The sequence below is a fragment of the Triturus cristatus genome, chromosome 7, assembly GCF_964204655.1.
Source record: "Triturus cristatus chromosome 7, aTriCri1.1, whole genome shotgun sequence".
Lineage (NCBI taxonomy): Eukaryota > Metazoa > Chordata > Amphibia > Caudata > Salamandridae > Triturus > Triturus cristatus.
Window position 1 is genome coordinate 1,863,804,851 of NC_140590.1, and position 24,890 is coordinate 1,863,829,740.

Genomic DNA, 24,890 nt, shown 5'->3' on the forward strand with positions numbered 1-24,890 from the left:
ATACCGAGTCTCAGTGACCAGTCTTGGCAAACACTGAAACTCAGTGACCTGTCTTGGCACACACTGAAACTCAGTGACCAGTTTTGGCACACATAGAGACTCAGTGATCTGTCTTGGCACACACCGAGTCTCAGTGACCAGTCTTGGCACACACTGAAACTAAGTGACCAGTTTTGGTACACACGGAGACTCAGTGACTAGTTTTGGCACACATAGGACCTCAGTGAACTGTCTTGGCACACACTGAGTTTCAGTGACTAGTCTTGGCAAACACTGAAACTCAGTGACCTGTCTTGGCACACACTGATACTCAGTGGCCAGTTTTGGCACACATAGAGACTCAGTGATCTGTCTTGGCACACACCGAGTCTCAGTGACCAGTCTTGGCACACACTGAAACTAAGTGACCAGTTTTGGTACACACGGAGACTCAGTGACTAGTTTTGGCACACATAGGACCTCAGTGAACTGTCTTGGCACACACTGAGTTTCAGTGACTAGTCTTGGCAAACACTGAAACTCAGTGACCTGTCTTGGCACACACTGATACTCAGTGACCAGTCTTGGCACACATAGGGACTCAGTGACCTGTCGTGGCACAGACCAAGTCTCAGTGGCCAGTTTTGGTACCTGCTGAGACTAAGTGACCAGTATTTGTACACACTGATATTCATTGGGGTGACTTGACACACACTCACTGAGGCTATTACAAGTCCTCCTGTAATATTGTACTCCAGTGTTGGAAGGCGTTCACCGGGGAGGCTTCGGAATGCGTTCCTGACCACCCGGGGACCCACCTCTCCCAGAGTTAGGCCGAGCAAGAGCGGGGAGGCCCTTCCTGGAAGGGTCTCGTACCTAGGATCGCACACGCTGCGCTTGCACTCTCTGACAGAGGGACACCACACAGTAGTTCTTCGTAAGACAGTATACTTTATCGTTAGTTACAAGGGATCTTTATGATCCGGAAGGCAGGTATGGAATTAGTGCCACAAGCGGCGGCGATCTCCTGATGGGGGTATGGGGGTAGCGGGACAGTCTTTGAGTCAGTGTCTCTGCGAAGTATCCTGCGCACAGCTCTCAATCCTCGAGCTGGGGGGATGTTGCTTCTCTCGGCAATCTCTGCCGATTCCCTTGGAGGAGAGTGCCGCGAGTCACTCAGCAGGCACAGGTGGTTCGGAGTTCGGGGAGCCACGACAGCGTCAGCAGGGCTCAGATGGTTCAGAGTTCGGGGAGCCGCGACAGCGTCAGCAGGGCTCAGATGGTTCAGAGTTCGGGGAGCCGCGACAGCGTCAGCAGGGCTCAGATGGTTCAGAGTTCGGGGAGCCGCGACAGCGTCAGCAGGGCTCAGATGGTTCAGAGTTCGGGTAGCCGCGACAGCGTCAGCAGGGCTCAGATGGTTCAGAGTTCGGGGAGCCGCGACAGCGTCAGCAGGGCTCAGATGGTTCAGAGTTCGGGGAGCCGCGACAGCATCAGCAGGGCTCAGATGGTTCAGAGTTCGGGTAGCGTTCTTCGGTTCGGGGAGCGATCGAGCCGCGACCAGGTCAGCAGGCTCTCGTCAGTCCAGGTCTTCTCTGCCTCCCGTCCCTTCCGCACCCCTTGTTATACTTCCTCTCCTCTTTGAAGTCCGGAGTCCTCACCGAGAGGGGTCTTGGTGCCTGGGGGCGGTGTGTCGGGGCTTCCTGTCGCTCGGCCCTTTGATCTGTTCAGGTGGGTCCGGGAGGGACTCCAGACACCCAGCAGGCGAGGCGGCCGCTCACCCGGGGCCTGGTGGCCGATCGAAACCTTCCTTGGGGAAGAGACCAGAGGTGTGACAGGGTCGGCGCCTCTCGGTCTGGCTTGGGGGGTTTCTCTCTCCCTCGGCCGGGCATGCGTGTTGGGGTCTGGCCGGCCATCAGGATGTTGAGCCATGGTGGCCGGAAGTCTGTGACATCGAGGATCGGTGCGGTTGCAGGGTGGCTTGCTGGTCGGGAGGGCCCACGCCACGAGGCCGGTCTCACACGTGCCCCCCCCCCAGCTGAAAGGCGGGGAGAACTACCCATCTACTTGTGGGTTCTCCTCGCTGAAGCGGAAGAATCGGGACAGGCCGTCCGCGTTGGCGTGGTCCGTCCCGGGGCGATGCTCCACAGTGAAATCCATTCCCTGGAGGGAGATTGACCAGCGTAGCAGCTTGGGGTTTTCTCCTCGCATCTGCATCAACCACCGCAAGGGTCGGTGATCTGTTTGAACTCGGAAGTGTGTTCCAAACAGGTAGGGCCGTAGCTTTTTGAGGGCCCAGACTACTGCGAAGGTCTCTCTTTCAATGGTGCTCCACCGCTGTTCTCGAGGCAGCAACCTTCGGCTGATGAAGGCTATGGGCTGATCTACGCCTTTGTCGTTGAACTGTGAGAGGACTGCCCCGATGCCGTGTTCCGAGGCGTCCGTCTGCACCACAAACTCCTGGGCGTAGTCGGGGGCTTTAAGTACCGGAGCAGTACATATAGCAGCTTTCAAGGCGTCGAACGCTTTCTGGCATGGGGGAGTCCATTGTATTTTCTTGGGGTGTTTCTTGGAGGTTAGCTTTGTGAGGGGGCCTGCGATGCTGCCATAGTTCTTAATAAACCTCCGGTAGTAACCGGTGAGGCCCAGGAAGGCCCGGACTTCCGTTTGGGTCGTTGGGGGTTCCCAGGACAAGATGGCGTCGATCTTTGGCTGGAGGGGGGCGACCTGCCCGCTTCCCACCTGGTGCCCCAGATAGATTACGGAGCCTTGTCCAATTTGACATTTGCTGGCTTTGATGGTGAGGCCAGCCTGGCGCAGAGCCAGCAGGACTTGTCGGAGGTGTTGGAGGTGCTCGGTCCATTGGGAGCTGAATACCGCTATATCGTCGAGGTACGCTGCGCTGAACCCCTCTAGTCCAGACAGGACCCTGTTCACCAGTCGCTGGAAGGTGGCCAGGGCATTCTTCATTCCAAACGGCATCACCCTAAAGCGGTAGTGCCCATCCGGGGTGGAGAAGGCGGAGCGCTCCTTGGCTCCCTCAGTGAGGGCAATCTGCCAGTATCCGCAGGTTAGGTCGAAGGTGCTGAGGTAGCGAGCGGCCCCGAGGCGGTCGATGAGCTCGTCGGCACGGGGGATAGGGTGAGCGTCCGCTCGGGTGACCGCATTGAGTCCCGGTAGTCCACACAAAACCTCAGCTCGGGGGCGACACCAGGGGCAGCCGCTTTCGGGACCAGGACTACCGGGCTGGCCCAGGGGCTGTCGGAGGGTTCAATCACCCCGAGGGCCAACATCTTCGCTACCTCGGTCTGGATGCAGGTTCGGACCCGATCAGGGACCCAGTAGGCCCGGTGTCTCACTGGCGGGCTGTCGCCGGTGTTCACGTCGTGGACACACCAGTCGGTGACCCCAGGGGTTAGGGAGAAGAGGTCCGTGAACTGCCTTAGTAGCTGGCGGCAGTCGTCGGACTGTTGGGATGTGAGGGCGGTTGACAGTCTCACCCCCTCCATGGAACCATCGGTCTCTTTAGCACCCAGGGGGTCTGGAAGGGGCTCGGTGTCTTCTTCAGTCCCATCGTCGGTGGCCAGGAGTAAACTCAACTCCGTCCTCACAAAGTGGGGTTTGAGGCGGTTCACGTGGAGGACCCGGAGGGGGTTCCGTGGGGACTGCACATCGACGAGATAGGTGACTTGGCTCTTCCGCTCGACCACCTTGAAGGGACCAGTCCATTTGTCTTGGAGGGCGCAGGGTTTCACCGGGGCCATGACCCAGACTTGTTGGCCCGGCTGAAACTCGACCAGCGTGGCATTCTGGTCATACCAGCGCTTCATATCTTCCTGGCTAGCCTCGAGGTTCGCCTCTGCGAGTTCTCGGAATTTCCGGGTCTGGTTGCGGAGCGCCAAGATGTATCGGAACACATCCAGAGGGGTCCCCCGGAGAGTCGTTTCCCAACCTTCCTTGACCAGGCTCAGGGGTCCCCGGATGGGGTGTCCGTATAGTAGTTCGAACGGGCTGTACCCCAGAGATTTTTGTGGAACCTCTCGGTAGGCGAACAGGAGGCAAGGGAGGAGGACGTCCCATCTCCGGCGTAGGGGTTCTTCGAGGCCCATGATCATTCCTTTCAGTGTCCTGTTAAATCGCTCGACTAGGCCATTCCCTTGGGGGTGGTATTGGGTGGTGAATTTGTACGATACTCCGCACTGCTGCCATAGGGACCTCATGTATTTGGAGATAAAGTTCGTGTCACGATCACTCACGACTTCGCGAGGGAACCCCACGCGGGAGAAGATCCCCATCAAGGCCCGGCCTACCACGGGGGCCGTCACGGTGCGGAGGGGAATGGCTTCGGGGTAGCGGGTGGCATGGTCCACCAGGACAAGGATGAACCGGTGGGCCTGGGCGGTCTTAGGGTCCAGCGGTCCCACGATGTCGATTCCCACCCGCTCAAAAGGGGTACTGACGACGGGGAAGGGTTGTAGCGGAGCCTTGCGCTTCCCCCCACTCTTTCCGCTGGCCTGGCACGTGAGGCAGGACTTGCAGTGGGCCTCCACATTTGCTCGCATCTTGGGCCAATAGAAGTGGGTGACGAGTCGCTGGTAGGTCTTATCTTGGCCTAAGTGTCCGGCCAGGGGTACATCATGGGCCAGGCCCAGGAGGAGATTTCGGAAGCGCAGGGGTACCACCAGTACTCGGGCCGATTCCAACTCGGCCAACTTCTGTTCGCTGTACAGGAGGCCGTTTTCCCAGTATACCCAGTGGGTTCCGGACCGGTCGCCTGCTGCTTGGGCCTCGGCCTGCTGTCGGGGTCCAATGATAGAAGGGCAGGTGGATTGTTCCTGGCAGAATTCTTCTCGGGAGGGACATCCCTCGCAGTGCCACTGGGCCATCTCTGGCAGGTCCCCGAGCTCGGTCAGGGGTTCGGGATCTGGAGGCACCGACCCATCGTCGGGAATGGTCGCTTCTTCCGGAAGAGGGTCGTCGGCTCGGGTAGTGCGTCCCGGACCTCGGGGACGGTGACTGTGTTCAGTGGAATGGCCTCACCTCCCTCGGAGGAAGGCAATCTGAGAGTCATAGAGCGCGTGGTGGTGCATACCCATTCGGGTAGGCCCATCATCTCTAGATGGGCTCTTCGTTCCACTTGTCCCCACGGGGAATTCTCAAGGTCATTGCCCAGGAGGCAGTCTACGGGCTGGGAGGTTCGGACTGCCACCCTCAACTTGCCGGTGACTCCCCCCCATTCGAATGGGACCAGGGCCATCCGGCATAGGCTCTCGGAATTGTCTGACGATATGACTGGACAAAAGGCGTCGGGCAGGATCTGGTCTTCGGAGACCAGGTGACAGTGGACCGCTGTGACACTCGCCCCCGTGTCCCGGAGGCCCTCGACGCGGTGACCGTTGACCGTCACCTGCTGTCGGTACTTCTTCGTGTTGGCGGGCAGGGACGTTCCGGGGACCATCTCTCGGTCCCCTAGGGAGACCAAGGCCATGGCGGCTGGTTCCCATTCTTCGGAGTCTTCCATCTCTTCCCCCAGGGCTACGGAGGCCATTTGTCGAGCCGGCGGGGTTGTCGTGGCGGGTCGTTGGTACATGGGACATTGAGGGTCACTGGCATAGTGTCCGGTCTGTTGGCAGCGGAAACAGGTGATCCTCACTCGGGACCCCGACCTCCCCAGTGGCCCGGTGCTGGCCGGAGGTGGGGCTGGAAAGGGCAGAGGTTGTCCTCTGGGGGGACTGTGCTGGGATCCCCCCGGGAGTTCTCTTGGTCGGCCTTGATTCCCTCCGCCCCTCTGGCGGGGGGGTCCCTGACTGTGGCGACCGTAGTCTCCCACGGGACCCCGTGAGGCCCGGGTGTTCACCCATCGGTCAGCCTCGACGGCCAGTTTTCGAGGGTCCGTGAGCTTGCTGTCCAGGAGGTGCTGGCGTAACTCCACAAAGCAATTGGCGGACAAGTGTTCCCATGCGAATAGGTCGAACAGCTCCTCAGAGGTGGAGACCTTGCTGCCCTTGATCCACCCGTCCAAGGCCCGGCTGTAAAAGTTCACGTACTCCACCCATGTGGTACCGGGTATCTTCTTGCAGTCTCTAAATCGTTGCCGGTACATTTCGGGGGTGAGCCCATATCTGGCTACTAGGGCCTCCTTCATGTGACTGTAGGAGTTCAGCACCGAGGAGGGTAGATCTAGTAGGGTATCTCTCCCCTCGCTCAGGAACCGGCCCCACAAACCAGCCCCCCAGTCTTTCTGCGGGACTCGGTGGGAGGTCATGGCGACTTCGTAGGCCTTGAACCATTGCTGGATGTCGTCGTTCTTATAGTATTCCTTCACCACATCCTTGGGGATGTGGACCTTTGGTTCCACGACGGAGGAGAGGGGTTGAGTTCCCGAGGGTCTGGCCTCCTCACTTTTAGCCTTGAGCTCGATCTCTTTCAGGCTGCGTTCGTGTTCTAGTTGGAGTTTTCTTTCTTCGTGCTCTCTCTGTCGTTTCTTTTCCTCGAGTTCTCCTTGTAGGCGTAATTGTTCTACCGCCAGTTTCTTTTCGGCCAGTTTAAGCTCTCCCTCGATTTTTAATTTTGCTAGCTCTAGTTCGTGGTTGCGGCCCCTTTCTCGGTCCGCTAGCTCCTCTGGGGATAGGCCCCCCTCGGGGGCGCCGTTCCTCCCCGGGGTGCTTCGTGGTTCATTTGGCGGCTCTCCTTCTGTTTGTGCCCAGGAAGCTCCTGCCTCGACCCAGGTCTTCAATGCTCCCTGGAAGTCCTCTTTCGTGCTTAATCCGGTGGTAGCGATTCCAAGGTCTTTGCAGAATTGTTTCAGTTCTCGGTGCGTATAAGATTCCAACTGGTCCTCTCGGAATGTCGTGCTCGTGTTGGTACCTGCGGCACCTTGGGAGGTTTCTCCTTCCATTTCTTCTTGGTAGTGCGTCAGCCGTTTACTGCACGATCTCTAGGTGTTGGCTCGGATCCCGTCGTCTGCCACCAAATGTTGGAAGGCGTTCACCGGGGAGGCTTCGGAATGCGTTCCTGACCACCCGGGGACCCACCTCTCCCAGAGTTAGGCCGAGCAAGAGCGGGGAGGCCCTTCCTGGAAGGGTCTCGTACCTAGGATCGCACACGCTGCGCTTGCACTCTCTGACAGAGGGACACCACACAGTAGTTCTTCGTAAGACAGTATACTTTATCGTTAGTTGTAAGGGATCTTTATGATCCGGAAGGCAGGTATGGAATTAGTGCCACAAGCGGCGGCGATCTCGTGATGTGGGTATGGGGGTAGCGGGACAGTCTTTGAGTCAGTGTCTCTGCGGAGTATCCTGCGCACAGCTCTCAATCCTCGAGCTGGGGGGATGTTGCTTCTCTCGGCAATCTCTGCCGATTCCCTTGGAGGAGAGTGCCGCGAGTCACTCAGCAGGCACAGGTGGTTCGGAGTTCGGGGAGCCGCGACAGCGTCAGCAGGGCTCAGATGGTTCAGAGTTCGGGGAGCCGCGACAGCGTCAGCAGGGCTCAGATGGTTCAGAGTTCGGGGAGCCGCGACAGCGTCAGCAGGGCTCAGATGGTTCAGAGTTCGGGGAGCCGCGACAGCGTCAGCAGGGCTCAGATGGTTCAGAGTTCGGGTAGCCGCGACAGCGTCAGCAGGGCTCAGATGGTTCAGAGTTCGGGGAGCCGCGACAGCGTCAGCAGGGCTCAGATGGTTCAGAGTTCGGGTAGCGTTCTTCAGTTCGGGGAGCGATCGAGTCGCGACCAGGCCAGCAGGCTCTCGTCAGTCCAGGTCTTCTCTGCCTCCCGTCCCTTCCGCACCCCTTGTTATACTTCCCCTCCTCTTTGAAGTCCGGAGTCCTCGCCGAGAGGGGTTTTGGTGCCTGGGGGCGGTGTGTCGGGGCTTCCTGTCGCTCGGCCCTTTGATCTGTTCAGGTGGGTCCGGGAGGGACTCCAGACACCCAGCAGGCGAGGCGGCCGCTCACCGGGGGCCTGGTGGCCGATCGAAACCTTCCTTGGGGAAGAGACCAGAGGTGTGACAGGGTCGGCGCCTCTCGGTCTGGCTTGGGGGGTTTCTCTCTCCCTCGGCCGGGCATGCGTGTTGGGGTCTGGCCGGCCATCGGGATGTTGGGCCATGGTGGCCGGAAGTCTGTGACATCGAGGATCGGTGCGGTTGCAGGGTGGCTTGCTGGTCGGGAGGGCGCACGCCACGAGGCCGGTCTCACATCCAGCTACAAATCAAATCAAATCAGGAGAGTTTATATCGCGCACATATCACTCAGCGTGAGTCTCATGGTGCTTGCAGACTGCTCAAAGTGGGCAAAGACCAGGCTAATTGACATAGAGCCAGGTTTTCAGCTCTTTGCGAAATTTACCATGTTCTTTTATGGTACGCAGATGGAAAGGCAGTTTGTTCCAGAACGATGGTGCCAGAAAAGAAAACGAGCGACCTCCCTGTCTGACGGTGTTGATTCTTAGCGGGGTTAGCAAAGCCGCATCACTAGAACGCAGCCTTCTAGATGGGTAGTACCATTGCAACTTTTTACGCCAGTATTTTGGACCAGTTCCATATATGGACTTATGTGTAAGACATAATACTTTAAAGCGGGCTCGTTTTTTGATCGGGAGCCAATGGAGGGTATTCAGACAGGCTGCCGAAGGAGATCTATATGGGCGGTCCAGAACCAGTCTTGCAGCAGTGTTCTGAATAACCTGGAGTTTGTCGGTAAGATCTTCATTTATAGACAGCAGTAGCGCGTTACCCTAGTCCATTCTGTTTGTTATCAGTCCTTGTGTCAGGGGTTTGCGAGCCTCCATAGGGAGCCATCGAAAAACCTTTCTGAGACTGCGCATGACACCAAAACAGGTACCTATAATGTGCTTAACATGGCTGCGCATGGATAGGCAATCATCCATATGAAAGCCCAAATTTCGGACTGTATTCTTTGGAACAGGACAAAGTCCAAGCTCAGAAGGCCACCAGTCCTGTGACCAATGGTTGCTGGCTTTTCCAAAAAGCATAATCTCTGATTTGGCCCCATTTAGCTGAAGGTGGTTTGATCTCATCCATTCGTCAACACTAATAAGACAGTTCTTAAAACGCTTCATAGTATCACTTGGGTCGGGACCAAAGGTGACCAGAATCTGCGTGTCATCCGCATAGGATATGACATCAAACCCATGTGATCTGATCACTTCAGCTAAAGGGGTCATATAAAGGTTAAAAAGAGTGGGGCTCAAAATGGAGCCCTGAGGAACTCCCATTTTTACAGGTCTCACACAGGAAACGAAGTTTCCCAACTGGACAGTAGTGGAGCGTTTGGATAGGTAGCTGATGAACCATTTCAGAGCGCTTCCCCTGACACCAACCTCCCATAATCTTTGCTCAAGAATCTTATAGGAGATGGTGTCAAATGCAGCAGACAGGTCGAGCAGGACAAGAATAGCAGATTGGTGTTTGTCCAGGGTTAATCTGATGTTGTCAGTAACCTCGACCAATGCCGTTTCTGTACTGTCTGCTGCTCGAAAACCCGATTGAGAGGGGTCCAGGAGTTCATACCTCTCCAGATGGCCTACCAGTTGCTGATTTATGATAGATTCCAATATTTTTCCATAGTATGGGAGCAATGAAATTGGACGATAATTCAGAAGCACCTTAGGGTCAGCAGTTGGTTTCTTTAAAATCGGTCTGACACTAGCTACCTTCCAAACAGAAGGGAAAACCGTGTCAGCCAGAGATTGGTTAAAAAGTGCAACTAGTACAGCAATCGCATGATTTAGCGCCCTCGGAGCTCTTCCGGTATATGCAGGTCCGCCACTCTCTTCAGTCCAATATACCACCGGGGACGTCGCTCCCAGATTCCTCCCCCCTAGAGGACAGGCTGCTGGACGGTCATTTGCCCGAGAGGGCGATATCCCTCACCTACAAAAAACGAGTACATCACTCCCCGGACCCGCTGGGGCCCCTCAAGGGGAGGTGGGAGGCGGATGGCCTTGAAATTGACGAGGAGGAATGGAGAGAGGCGCTATCGTCCCCAAAAGAGGTGGCGATATCGGCAAAACTGCGGCTCGTGCAACTCAAGGTACTGCACCGGGTGTATATTTCGGTCAGCAGGTTGGTGTTGAAGGTGAGGAGTGTGGACGGGCTCTGCCAGAGGCGGTGTGGGGAGAGGGGGACATTTCTTCATGTGCTATGGGAGTGCCTGCAGGTTCAAACATACTGGGCAAAGATACACGACTGTATAAGCAAGGTGTGGGGGCTGAGGTCGCGGCCTGAGGCCAAACGATGCCTCCTAAACATCTGGGAGCCCACGGACCTAACGGTTAAGGGCAGAATATGGGTAACACTAGGCCTGACGGTTGCAAAACGCAATATAGCGCGCCTCTGGGGGGCAGATACGCCGCCGTCGCTTGGAGCATGGAAAAAAGACATGGATTGGTGCATGCTGCAGGAAAAGATAGTATATGTCTCGAGGGGGTGCCCCAGGAAGTGGGTGGCGATCTGGTCTCCTTGGAATGCATACCGGGGCAACATCTGCGAGCCCCCGGTCCCCTCTTCCCCAGTAGAAATGGTATCCCCATAAGACAATGGACACTCTCATACCCTGCTATGTTGAACCTTATTGCACCGAGAGGCGGGCCAGGGGTTTGCGGCCGAACACTGTAACTCTATTGATTTTAAACTGTGAAGTGACCAAATGTTTCAAATTTTGTTAATAAAAAGAATTTACAAAAAAAAAAAAAGTGCAATCAGACTGTCAAGGACAGTGGGTGCCATTATGGAGAAATATTTAGAGGGGAAAGTGTCGGCCGGAGAGCCAGATTTTATTTTCTGCATGGCTAAAGTGACGGATTTATGGTCACATTCGATAAATTTATCTAAGAGACCCGACGGGTTTGATAAAAAACAAGGTCGTTCTATTAGGAGACTATGAGTGGGTATAGGGGGAAAAGTCTTATGAACAGTCATAATTTTTTCCTTGAAAAAATTTGACAGCGAATCGGCCCAGCCTTGGGATATGGGTATAGTTGGTAGATTTGTAGAAGTGGTGAAATCTTTTAAAATATGAAAGAGTTCTCTTGAAGAGTTCTCTGCCCTAGTTATCCGGTTCAGCAGATAGGATTTTTTTTCCTGTCGTTTTTTATAACCTTCCTCATTGGCAGAGCTTCTGTTTTTCCGCCATAGTCTTTCGGCCCTTCTGCACAAGCTTTTGGTAATTTTTAGTTGATCTGTAAACCAAGGGGCGGTTCTGGTCTTAGGGTTAGCCTTCTTCAAAGGGGCAATTTTATAAAGAGTAATCAGAATATCTTTATTCAAGTTTAACGCCCTTTGATTAGTGCTAATTTCTAAAACTTTTTGATCTGAAAAAAAAAGTTCTTGAAAAAGATGGGATGTGACCTTACGCCAGGATCTACGCAGAACGGTTTCATTTTCCGGATTGTTTTTCCCTGTTAAGGCCGTGGAGATAGCAAATTTCAGTAAGTAATGATCAGTCCATATCAATGCTTCTGGGGGTTCCATGATAATGTCCTGAATATTCGTGAACAGGAGGTCTAACGTGTGCCCAGCCTGGTGAGTAGAACCATCGACCAGTTGTGCAAGACCTAGCGAACTCATATTGGTAATTAATTTATCCGTATCAGAATTTAATAGCGCCTCTGCATGGTGGTTAAAATCGCCAATCAGAAGAAAGTTATCCGAGGCCAATACATGAGGTGCAATGAATTCTAGTAATTGATTAGAAAAATTCCCTTTAACACCAGGGGGTCGATAAACCAAAGCCGCTCTCCAAATACCATTTGAAAGGCCAGTAATCTTGACAGCACATATTTCCATTTGGGCATTCATTATATTATCCAGGATTGTAATCGCTAAGGTGTCTTTATGAGCAATTAATATACCACCCCCTCTTTTTCCTTTCCTGTCAACTCGAATAATTTTATATTGTGAGGGAAAAGTGACATATATATCAGGACCGGCATCTGCATGAAGCCAGGTTTCAGCAATGAAACATATGTCAGGGTTGTTTTGATCTCGTATAGCCCATCCCTCAGTTGAGTGTTTGGGAATAGAGCGGGCATTTAAGTAGATCGCTCTAAGGGGCGCGTTTTGTTTGATGGGCTTATGAGGACATTTTGGGGTCTTACGACCAAAGGGTGCAGAAGAGCGCCATATGTCCTGGACCTTAGACGGATCCGTTTCCCATGTACCTGTATAGCTGCCTGCATGAGAATGTAAATCCTGCATTTCTTGGCCGTATATTGACTGAGACCCATGGCTATGGCAGCGTGCCAAGACAGTGGAGATAGGGAGATACGACAAAGTGGCTGTGGGGGAGCCGATGAGGAATACTAATCACATATACCACAATACCCGGCTCCTGGCCACGGTCAGGCGCGGCCTTAGGCGCGCCGCCGCGCGCGCCGCTGCGCGCGTCCGCGCCCTTAGTCCAAACTAAATAGAGAGAGGGGCGGACGAGGCTGCGATGCTAACCTGTAGTTTCCGGGCTACAGGCAGGTGATCCACTCCCACATGCAAAGTTAAACGCAGGATTCTGTGATTTCCTCTCCAGGTGGCCGGGAGATCCCTCGTCTAAGGAGGCAGGCGATAACCCTGGGAGTGATGGTTGCAGTCAACGTATTCATAAACATCGTGCTCTACCGTCTGGGTAAGAAGTGTGGAGTTGACTTTCAGACACCCGTGGCACAGCCGTCTCTGCCTCAGACATGATTACAAAAACTACAGATGAAAAGAAATACTGGCCCTTAAATCTACATCACCCTCTCTCTCCCTATTTCTCTCTCTTTCTTTATCTCCCGCATTCTTTCCCTCGCTCACGTCCTCTCCCTCTCTCCATCTCCCTCTCACACTCTCTCTCCCTCTACCTCCCCTTTCTCTCCTCTTTATTCTCCCTCTCTCCCTCTCCCTCTCTCTCTTCCTCTCTCTCCCTCCCTCCCTCCCCCTCTCTCTCCCCCTCTCTCTCCTCTTTGTTCTCTCTCTCTCTCCCTCCCCCTCTCTCTCTTCCTCCCTCTCCCCCTCCCTCCTTCTCTCCCTTCCTCTCTCTCTCCCTCCCCCTCTCTCTCCTATTTGTTCTCTCTCTCTCTTTCTCTCTCTCTCTCTCTCCCTCCCTCCCTCTCTCCCCCTCGCTCTCCTTCTCCCTCTCCCTCCTTCTCTCCCTCTACTCTCCCCTTCCCTCTGCCTCTCTCTCCCTCCCACTCTCTCTCCCTCCCTTCCTCTCTCTTTCCCTCTCCCTTTCTCTCCTCTTTGCTCTCTCTCTCTCTCTCTCTCTCTGTCTCTCTCTCTCCCTCTCCATATCCATCTCCCTCTCTCTCTCCCTCCTCTCCCTCTCTCTCTTTCCTCTCCTCTCTCTCCTCTCTCTCTCCCTCTCTCTCTCCCTCTCTCTCTCTCCCTCCCTCTCTCCTCTCTCCTGGTCCCCCCCCCCCTGCAGTGGAGAGAGCAGTATTCTACAGCCCCAGGGTGCAGAGCTCTGCTGGTCTTCAGGACGAGGCTGGAGATTGTCCAGGGTCTTCCCAGAATCCTCCGCGTTCTCTTCTGAAAACCTCTCTGTGCCTCCGTCCAGGTAAACACACGTTCCTCTCTTGTTTCTGCATGTTGTGGTACATGACATGTTCATGTGTGTTAGGGTTCAGCCATGTTAGTGAGCGTCACTCTGGGACAGTAGATGCTGTAAGTGAGGGCGGGGGTTGTAGACGCAGGGATTGTTCAGTCTTGGGTAGTAGTGGTAAATGTAGGCTTCTTACTTCTACCGAGTGCAGCTCGGAGGACATATCTGCCTCATGCCAGTGGTGTAGTAAGGTTGCCAAGAGCTCTAAAGCAGCTACAATTGTAGTGCAGAGGGCCCCTCACAGCCCTGGGCCCCAGTGCCACTGCACCTGCTGCACGCTTGGTAGATACTCCCCTGCCTCACACCCCTCCCACCTCACACTCTGACATGTAAATATGTTCCTTACATGTCATGTTGTAGTGTACTAAACTGTTCAAGCGCACATCACTCCCAGCCCTGGGCCCCGGTGCCACTGCACCTGCTGCACGCTTGATAGGTACTCCAGTCTCTCACACCCTTCCACCTCACGCTCTCACATGTAAGTATGTTCCTAACATGTCATGTTGTATTGTACTAGACTGTTCACGCTCACATACCTCACAGCTCAGGGCCCCAGTGCCACTGCACCTGCTGCACGCTTGGTAGGTACACTCCTGCCTCACACCCTTTCACCTCACGCTCTCACATGTAAATATGTTCCTAACATGTCATGTTGTATTGTACTAGACTGTTCAAGCTCACATCAGTCACATCCCTGGGGCCCGGTGCCACTACACCTGCTGCACACTTGGTGGGTACGCCCCTGCTTCACACCCCTCCCACCTCACACTCTCACATGTAAATATGTTCCTAACATGTCATGTTGTATTGTACTAGACTGTTCACGCTCACATCCCTCACAGCTCAGGGCCCCAGTGCCACTGCACCTGCTGCACGCTTGGTAGGTACACTCCTGCCTCACACCCTTCCACCTCACGCTCTCATGTGTAAATATGTTCCTAACATGTCATGTTATATTGTACTAGACTGTTCAAGGTCACATCAGTCACAGCCCTGGGGCCCGGTGCCACTACACCTGCTGCACGCTTGGTCGGTACGTCCCTGCCTCACAGCCCTCCCACCTCACACTCACACATGTAAATATGTTCCTAACATGTCATGCTGTATTGTACTAGACTGTTCAAGCTCACATCACTCACAGCCCTGGGCCCTGGTACCACTGCACCTGCTGCACCCTTGGTAGGTACGCCCCTGCCTCACACCCTCCCACCTCACACTCTGACATGTAAATATGTTCCTAACATGTCATGTTGTGTTGTACTAGACTGTTCAGGCTCACACCCCTCACAGTCCTTCATCCCCTGGTCTGTGGTACCTCCACCACTGCTGATGCTCTTGTGTTACTGTGGACAGCACTTCTATCTCCAGCTGTGCAAAGACACACAAACACACAGAGGGTTGTGTGTCAGAGTGTCATTGACAAACATAATGCCTGGCTTTAATATAGTGTCTAAAGTATCTTTTACAAAAAGTTAATCTCTCTGAGTGTAGATTTTCTGACTCTAATGTGTGATACTTATAGCACAATCTCTTTGTCAGACAATATTTATTCCACAATATTCTGCTGCCAGACCCACAAAGAGGAGTCACTCTCGGATCCCTTCAAAGATTGCAACACTTTGTTGCATGAACCACTCTATCAGGTTGATCTTCACTCCTCTCGTTTTCTCCTTCTCTTCCTCTCTGACACTCATTCTCTCTCGCTTCCACTGTCTCTCGGCCAACTCTCTCCCTCTTCTTTTTTTCCTTTCTCTTTCTCACTCGATTTGTCTCTCCTCTCTCTCTATTGCTGTTGCTCTCCCTCTTTTTTCTCTTTCTCTCCCTCCTTCCATCTCTCTGTCCCTGTCTCTCCCTCCTCACTCCATCTCTCTGTATATGTATCTTTCTCCACCCTCCATCTGTCTGTACCTGTCTCTCCCTTCTTACTTTCTCTATCTCTCTGTACTTGTGTCTCCCTACTCTATTCCTCTATCTCTCTGTACCTATCTCTTCCTCCTCTCTATCTCTGCGAACCTGTCTTTCTCTCCTCCCTCCTTCTGTGTCTCTGTACCTGTCCCTACCTCTTCTCTTCCTTTGTCTCTCTGTACCTGTCTTTGCCTCCTCCCTCCCTCTATCTTTCTGTACCTGTCTCTCCCTCCTTCCTGACTCTCTCTCTTTGTCCCTGTCTCTCCCTCCCCTTCCCTTCATCTCTCTGTACCTGTATCTCCCTTCCTCTATCTCTCCATACCCGTTTCTCCCTCCCCCTCCCTCTATCTCTCTGTACCTGTCTCTCCTTCCATCTCTCTGTACCTGTCTCTCCCACCTTCCACCCTCTATTTCTCTGTACCTTTATTCCCTCCTCCACCCTCCATCTTCTGTACCTGTCTCTCCCCCATCTCTCTGTACCTGTCTCTCCCTCCATCTCTCTGTACCTGTCTCATCCTACTCCCTCTCTCCATCTCTCTGTACCTGTCTCTCTCTCCCTACCTCCCTCTCTCTGTCTCTCTCTCTCTCTGTCTCCCTCCCCCCTCTCTCTGTCTCTCTGTACCTGTCTCTCCCTCCTCTGTACCAGTTTCCCAGTGCAACCTTAATGACAGACAAGGACGTCTCCCTGGACAGAGCTGCCCCAGGGTGAGGAATGAGCCTGGAACAGAAGATTCCTCTCCATGGAGAGATTTGCAGCCTCATCTGAGAGAGACTCTGTGTCTCCACAGAGGTGAGAATATTTTACTTTTTAACTTTCTACACACACATTTGTTTTTGAATTAAAATATAGATTGTTCTGGACATTTACATTTAATTTCAAGACTTGCACAGAGCAGTGCTTGTTTTGAATGAGTGTTTTGCAGGCCCCTCCCTACTTTGCATATAATGAAAAACACCTCTGCTCTTGGACAGACCAGATTCAAAACTGTACAAATATTTAAGGCTTCTAGTGCCCACTCCATTTGTGTGAAAATGCACACTTTTGAGTCCAAGGAGACAGTGACAGAAGGAGACAGAGCGCGGGGAGGGGTCGCAAGATGGAGTGGAGAGAGGGGCTTGGACTCAAGGTGGCCATTTCTTTCCGCACATTCGACATATTTAGTATTAGTTTTTGGAGTAGAAGGAATAAATGGTAAGAAAGACAGAGTAAGGGGGAAAGACCAAGAGAGAAACACTGTCCTCAATGCTGTCACACGCACACACAAACACACACCCACACACACAACACACACAAACACACACACACACACACACACACATAAACACATGCACACACACACACCCACCCACCCACACACACACACCCAACACACACACACACACACACACACACACACAAACACACCCACACACACAACACACGCACACACATACACACACACACACACACACACACACGCACCCACCCACACACACACACACACACACACAAACACACTCATACACCCACACACACCCAACACACACACACACACACACACACACACACACACACACAGATCCCCATGTGTACAGACACATAAGCAGACACCCAGAATCAAATAAATACTTCCCTACTCACACAGAGACATGAGGATTCACATACACAGACACACAAACATGCCAGTAGGTAGGTATAGTTAGGATGCAGGTTCCATAAAAAGGCCGTTTTTTCATTTGCCGATAACTTTGACACCGTTTGACGAATCCTCACCAAGTTTTCAAAGCTATCGAGACAGTCACTTCAGCTGCTGTCTTGAAAGTTTTGGGGAGGATTTTCATAGAAAACTTTAGACACGGCTACAGTCCGAATTGCTCAACGGAATTACACCAAATTTGGCAGAAAGGTAGCTCGTGGTCCAGAAAGCAACCTTTCTGTTAAATGGTGTAAATGCGTTCATTAGTTGCTGGGAAATTTTAAGATTTCTCAGATATACAACTGTGGCTGCGGCTCATCCACAACCCCTCTAGATCTCGTGCCTGAGATCTGATTGGCTGCCAACACTTCAAACCAGAAAACTGAGTCACACAAAAAAAGATTTAAAAAAAAGAGAAGGGGGCAGAGTAAAAAGAACCTGACCCCCTAGGCTTCTTGGAGGGGTCCCCAAGGGCAAAAAGCAACATTTAAAAAAAAAAAATTTTGTCGGGAATAGCAGTGGATCCATGAATCCTGATGAAAATTTTAAAAAAAAGAAAACGTGCCTTCCCGTGCTTCGTTTAATTAACCCCCAGGTGGGCCAGGTCCCAGGAGCAATACAAAATACTGATGGGGCGGGTCCCCCGCAGCCCCAGGGACCTCCACCTCCCCAAGGCTGAACACAAAGGAAATGCGGAGGGTACCCCATGCAGCCCTGGGGACCACCACCTCCCTGGGGCTAATTCACATGACTGCAGGGGCCACGCAACCCCACTGCCCTGGGGACCACCACCTCCTTGGGGCTATATTTAATATTAATACGTGGGTTTTTCCAGCCCCCCTACCTCCCCGGGGCTATATTTAAAAATAATGCGGTGGGGGGGATCCAGCCCCTCGTCACAGCCCCGGTGACCACCACCTCCCCATGGCTTAATTTTTGTTGCCGTGGGCCGCACAGCCCCCCTCATGGAGCCATAGATGGCCCTGGGGACCGCCAACCCCCAGGGTTGGCTCCAGCAATGTCCCGGGGTGCTCCCCCCCAGGACATTACAGTTTGCTATGGCTTGGCAGGAGCGCTGCTCCTGCCAAGCCATGTCAAACTCTGCTCCGGTTCATGGAAGCAAGAGCAGTAAAAAGTGGAGCAGAGTTGCTTTTAGACAGGGGGAGCTGCATGTTCTACATCTCCCTTTGTCCAAAAGCAATGTCGGCCCCTGCAGGAGGCTGGGCGCCCTCCCCCCGCGGTACCCAATATGGTGGCCATGCCCCAGGTGATGGGGTCCTCGGGGCACAGCGTGCCGCATTTGAAGAATGTTTTGCCATAGTGAACTGGTTCCTACTAAAGGAGTGTAATTAAGTTTTAACAAACAAGCGCATTGAACCCACGTTGGGGAAGTAATTATATGACTGATAGGACCACAAGTCCCAGCATGCATTAGCATTACAACCTGCACTAAGCACTGTGAGAAGTTGGCCTGGGATATGCTCTCCACTAGTTATAGTGGGCACCTTGCACCAGTTCAAACAACCCCTTATTGATGATAGGTTAAAGGCAACTGTGAGAAGGTGGCCTGATATATGCTGTCCACTAGTTCTAGTGGGCACCTTGTATCAGTCCAAACAACCCCTTATGGTGATAGGTTAAATACAACCTTATATGAAAGCTATCCTAGTGGTAGCTATGGAGAGTAGCCTTCAGGCTAAGTCTTGAAGGAATGTAAAGCAGCTTGTTTTACCAGTCTATAATCTCTTGAATGATCAAATGAAAAGACAACCACACCAGGTATATATTTAAAATATATGTATTTAAGATAACACACACCCCTCTAGTCTCTTTATGGGACTGGAGTTCAAAGTACTTTAGTTACAAGTGTTTAAGCATCAGTAAAAGCACAAATACACGTTTGGACCCTAGGGGCGTACCAAACCATTTACTAAAATAGTGGTATAAGAACCACGACTGAAATAAGCAGTATGCCTATTGCCTCTAGAATCACTGGGACCCCAAGGAACCACCCAAGGTAGTGACACAGGGGACCCACGGGAGCCATATGCAGTGTGGAAACACAACCGCGGGTTCCTATTACTTTCTATGGGGAATGTCGCGTTTGGAATTTTAAAGATTAGGGACACTTCTAATCGAACTAGGACCAAACCCTTTTGGACTTAGACAGTTCTAGGGTTAGCACCCACGAGAGCACCAGAGTACTCGAGTTACCTCACCCAGGGAAGCCGGGTGCATAGGTGTCTTTTGGTGTCTCGGGTCGCGTCGATTCCAATGGAAGCCGGCAAAGAACTTCTGCTGCCGTGAAGAGGAGAAGTGTCCGGAGAGATCCAAGCCTGGATCTAGGATGTAAGGAACCTGAAAGCAGAGGGGACAGAGTCCGGGTCACTTGCCAGTGACCTAGGGCAGGATGGACCAATGCCCACAGATGCCGGGTGCTTCAGGTGAGTTGACGGGTGTCTTGACTCTTCAGCCACGAGATCCAGGAGGTGTCAATGAAGTCCACGAGCAGGATTCGAGCTGTCCCACAAAATCTGTTGAGTGCTGCGGTGTCGGCGACCAGAAAGGACCCAACAAGCCTTGGCAACGGCAAGTCTCAGGAAATCAGAGAAAGGACTGCGGTGCAGACCAGCAATCTCTGATGGACTCACCCAGCAAGGGTAAGTAAGAGCAAGACTGGAGCAACCAGAAAAGCCCAAACAGAAGTGGAGTTGCCTTCATGGGGACCTGCTAGCCAACAGGCTAGTGATCGCGAAGGAGCCTCAAGAGGTCGCACTTAGAGCTGGCCCACGGGTCACTCGTGGAGTGGAAGCCAACAATCTTCAGTGCAGGAGGTGCTCAAGTCTGGGGCAACACGGAGCCCAAAGCACAACTTCAAGAATGACCAGGAAGGTGTTGTTGCTGCAAAAGTTCACGGTGACCAGGGGTCATGGTTCCACATCGCCCACGATAGCCACGGGCCTCAGCTTTGCTGTGGACTCAGGGTAGCCTCGGGGAAGTCTGGAAATCTACCTCTGGTGATGCAAAGACTTCGGCATCCGGTGGGAGCTTCAGCAATGCAGACTGGTCAGTTGCTTCTTTGGTACCTGCCAAGCAGGGGAGTCACTCCTTGACCCCAAGGGAGATTTCTTCTGTCTTATAGTCGAGCTAGAAATTCGAAGGTCCAGGATATATGTTTCAGAGGTTCGTCCAGGGTAATCTAAAGTCCTAGGGACTGGATTCCTATACTTAGACTAAGTTTAGGGGATGGACTAACTCTAAGGCCCCACCTATGGGTGGGCCTGGGGTGGGGGTGGTTACACCCCTTCCCCTTTGTCCAGTTTCCCGCCAGAGCAGGGGCTGAGTGCCCCTGCAACCGGTTTGAACTGGGCTATGCACAGGGACACCTTGTGTGCCCCAGGCAGTGTCTCAAAAGCATTCTCTGAATGCACCCACCCTGCCCCAATACACATCAGCCTGTCTGGGGAGGTGGTAACACCTCCCCGTGACAGGAAACCTATTGTCCAGGCCTCCCCTGCTGGTGTTTCCCACAGCAGCAGGAGGCCAGACCCGTGTCTGTGGCAGTGGCATCCATTTTGTGATGCCAGGACTTTGAAAAGATTTAACCGGGTTTAGCCAGTGTGAACATGTCTCTCCCTCTAGAAGGGTGGAATGCTACCCCCGCCGCCAGAACTGGCGGGCGGGGGGTAGTATTCCAAAGCGTTTGACACCAAACAAGACATGTTTTGATGCAGCCATCCCAAAGTTAGCATTTACCGCGAGGTTATAATGCACTTAAGAGTATATGGTATGGCTGTATCACAGAACAGCCATAAGGAAGTATTTCCGAATGCTGCAGAGGGGCTCAGCTCATGCTTGGGCACCCTCTCACATAAAACCAAGCACTCTGCCTTCAGGATTGTCAAGGCCTGTCATAGGAGTGGCTTATAGGTTTATATGTGTCTGTATAAGGTAGTGATATAGGTAGCCTATATCACAGTAAGGGGTGCAAGCACACCCTTACCCAGGCTGCAGTAGCAGACCTGTGGTGTCATTTTGCAGTGCATCCCAGGGGTGGCATAATACATGCTGCAGCCCCTTGTATGCCCTAGGTACATAGTATACCATATACTAGGGGCTTATAAGGCACTCCAGAATCCAATTAGATATGTACCTAATGTACATGGAAACCATTTTAGAGAGGAAGCAGCTAGGCTGTGGTCCTGATTAGCAGGGCCACAGCCAGACTAAAGTCGAAAAACAGTGAAACACCAGCAAAAAGTGGGGGTACCCATGTGAAGCAGGTCCTACTCTCCTACAACAACCTTTATTGAAAGCTATCCCAGTGGTAGCTATGGAGAGCAGCCTTCAGGCTAAGTCTTGAAGGAATGTAAAGCAGCTTGTTTTACCAGTCTATTATCTCTGGAATGGCTAAATGAAAGATATATATATATAAAATATATGTATTCATTTCTAAACACACCCTACTAGTCTCTTTATGAGGCTAGAGGTCCAAAAACATAAGTTACACTTCAAATATTACAGTAAAATATCACAAATACACATTAGGCCCCAGGGCGAGCCAAACCATATACTAAAATAGTGGTATAAGAACCATGATTTAATTAGACACAAGGCCTACAGCCTGTAGAATCGCTGGGACCCCAAGGAACCACCCAAGGTAGTGACACAGGGGACCCACGGGGGCCGTGTGCAGTGTGTGAATACAGCCGCGAGCTCCCGTTAGCTTCTTCACCTGAAATCACCCGACATCGGTGGGCCTTCGCCTATCGTGCCCCTGGTTACTGGCTAGTGACCCAGACTCTGTCCCCTCTGCTTTCAGGTTCTTCTCGACTTCGATCCAGGCTTGGATCTCTTCGGACACTTCGCATCTTCCCGGCAGCAGCACTTCTTTGCCAGCTCCCATTGAAACCGACGACGCGACCCGACACCATTTGACACCTACGCACCCGGCTTCCCTGGGTGAGGTAAATCGAGTACTCTGGTGCTCCCGTGGGTGTTGACCCTAGAACTTCCTAAGTCCAACAGGGTTTGTGCCTGACTCATCTCTAAGAGTCCCTAATCTTTAAAAATCTAACCTCGACTTTCCCCATAGAAGCTAATGGGAGTTTGCGGCTGTGTTCTCACACTGTACACGGCCCCTGTGGGTCCGCTGTGTCACTGCCTTGGGTGGTTCCTTGGGGTCCCAGCGATTCTACAGGCTCTAGGCCTTGTGTCTAGTTAAGTCATGGTTCTTATACCACTATTTTGGTATATGGTTTGGCTCGCCCCTAGGGCCTGACGTGTATTTGTTCTATTTTACTGTCCATTTTGAAGTGTAACTTATGTGTTTGGACCTCTAGCCTCATAAAGAGACTAGTAGGGTGTGTTTAGAATTAAATACATATATTTGAGATATATACCTGGTGTGGTTGCCTCACATTTGGTCATTCAAGAGATTATATACTGGTGAAACAAGCTGCTTTACATTCCTTGAAGACTTAGCCTGAAGGCTGCTCTTCATTGCTACCACTAGGATAGCTTTCAATAAAGGTTGTCTTTAACCTATCATCAATAAGGGGTTGTTTGGACTGGTGCAAGGTGCCCACTATAATCAGTGGACAGCATATACCAGGCCAACTTCTCACATACCTCACCCAGGGAAGCCGGGTGCATAGATGTCAAATGGTGTCTGGTCGCGTCATCGTTTTCTGTGGAAGCTGGCGAAGAAGTGCTGCTGCCGGGAAGATGCGAAGTGTCCGAAGAGTTCCAAGCCTGGATCGAAGATGAGAAGAACCTGAAAGCAGAGGGGACAGAGTGCAAAGTTACCCCCTCAGGGATCCACCAGTCAACAGACCAGGGATCGCGAAGGAGCCTCGAGCTGAAATGCAAGAAGTGGGCTCACGGAACACTCGTGGAATGTAGGCCCACAATCTTCGGAACAGATGGTGCCCGGGGCTTGGGCTACACACAACCAAAAGCACGACTTCAAGAGACGTGGAGAAGTCAATGCACTTGAAAATGTGCACCGTGACCAGGAGTTCCGGTTCCACATTACTCACGAGGGCTGCGGGTTTCAGCTTTGCTGGGGACTCGGGTCGGCGTCTGAGAAGTCTGGAAATCTTCTTCCTGGGCTGCAGATAGTTCGGAGTCCATCTGGAGCTTCGGAGATGCAGACCGGCAATTTCTTCGTTGGTGCCTGCCAAGCAGGGGAGTCACTCCTTGACCCCAAGGGAGATTTCTTCCGTCCTCTAGTCTTTAGTAGAGCGTCGAAGTTCCAGGATTCAGTTGCAGAGTTTCGTCCAGAGATATCTAAAGTCCTGTTGCCAGGGGTTCCTTACTTACACCTAAGAAAGGGGTTAGACTAACTCAGGGGACCCACCTATGGGAGGGTTTGGAAAGAGGGGTGGCTACACCCATTTCCGGTTTCGTACCAGAGCAGGGGCTGGAAGCCTCTGAACCGGTTTGAGCTGGACTATGCACAGGGACACCAAATGTGTCCCCAGTGCTGGACTTCAAAGCACTCTCAGAGTGCTCCCACCCAATACACATCAGCCTGTCTGGGAGGTGGTTACACTTCCCTGTGACAGGAAACTTTTGTCAAGGCCTCCCCTGCTGGAGTTAAGGTCAGCAGCAGGAGGCCAGACCCGTGTCTGTGGCTGCAGCATCCATTTTGTGATGCCAAGGCTCTTTTAAGTTGGTACTGGGTATACCGGTGCTGTCATGTCTCTCCCTCTAGAAGGGTGGGATCATACTCCCACACCAGTTACTGGTGTGGGGGTATGATTCTGAGGTATTTGACACCAAACACAACATATTTCCGTGCAACCAGTCCAAAGTTAGCATTTACTGTTTGGTTATAATGCACTTAAGAGTATATGGTCAGGCTGCACTACTGACAACCCCGGAGGATGGATTCCAAAGGCTGCAGAGGGGCTCAGCTCCTGCCTGGACACCCTCTCACATACAACCATGCACCCTGCCTTCAGGATTGATAAGGCCTGCCATAGGGGTGACTGATAGGTTTCTATGTGCAGTGATAGGTGAGATATAGTGAACCTATATCTCAGTAAGGGGTGCATGCACCACCTTACCCAGGCTGCAGTAGCAGACCTGTGGTGTCATTTTGGAGGGCTTCCCAGGGGTGGCATAATACATGCTTCAGCCCCTGGTAGGCCTCTGGGTTACCAATGCCCTGGCTACATAGTATACCATACACTACGGAATCACAAGGGTACCCCAAAATCCAATCTGGAGTGTACCTAAAGTACATGGAATCAATTTAGAGAGGAAGCAGCTAGGCGGGGGTCCTGAATAGCAGGGCCCCAGCCAGACTAAAGTCGAGAACAGTGTTACAGCAGCAAAAAAAGTGGGGGTAACCATGAGAGGCAGATACTACTCTCCTACACAATCCCCCCCACCCCCCCCAAGCGCATGGACATTAAACTAACCTTGACCAGTTGAGTCTTCAAGTGGAAATATCTGGAGAGTCCATCTGCATTGGCATGGTTACTCCCAGGTCTATGTTCCACTGTATAGTCCATCCCCTGTAGGGAAATGGACCACCTTAAAAGTTTGGGGTTTTCACCCTTCATCTGTTTTAGCCATAAGAGGAGCTTATGGTCTGTCTGAACAATGAAGTGAGTACCAAACAAGTATGGCCTCAACTTCTTAAGAGCCCAAATCACAGCAAAGGCCTCCCTCTCACTAGCTGACCAACGTTTACCTCTGGGGGGTCAACCATCTGTTTATGAAAGCTAATGGC

At 52.5% G+C, this 24,890-nt stretch overlaps 1 protein-coding gene and 1 long non-coding RNA gene across 2 annotated transcripts in view; one reads left to right on the plus strand and one right to left on the minus strand.

The window, feature by feature from the left end:
* Nucleotides 1-24,890, minus strand: part of LOC146813518 (uncharacterized) — a 182,853-nt gene that overhangs the window by 128,010 nt on the left and 29,953 nt on the right. The window lies entirely within an intron of this gene.
* Nucleotides 1-24,890, plus strand: part of LOC146813519 (E3 ubiquitin-protein ligase TRIM38-like) — a 191,118-nt gene that overhangs the window by 95,853 nt on the left and 70,375 nt on the right. Inside the window, exons 2-4 of the mRNA XM_085614765.1 lie at nt 12,513-12,608; nt 13,389-13,520; nt 16,117-16,260. Of these exons, the coding sequence (XP_085470891.1) occupies nt 12,513-12,608; nt 13,389-13,520; nt 16,117-16,260 (372 nt within the window). The remainder of the gene's footprint in view (nt 1-12,512; nt 12,609-13,388; nt 13,521-16,116; nt 16,261-24,890) is intronic.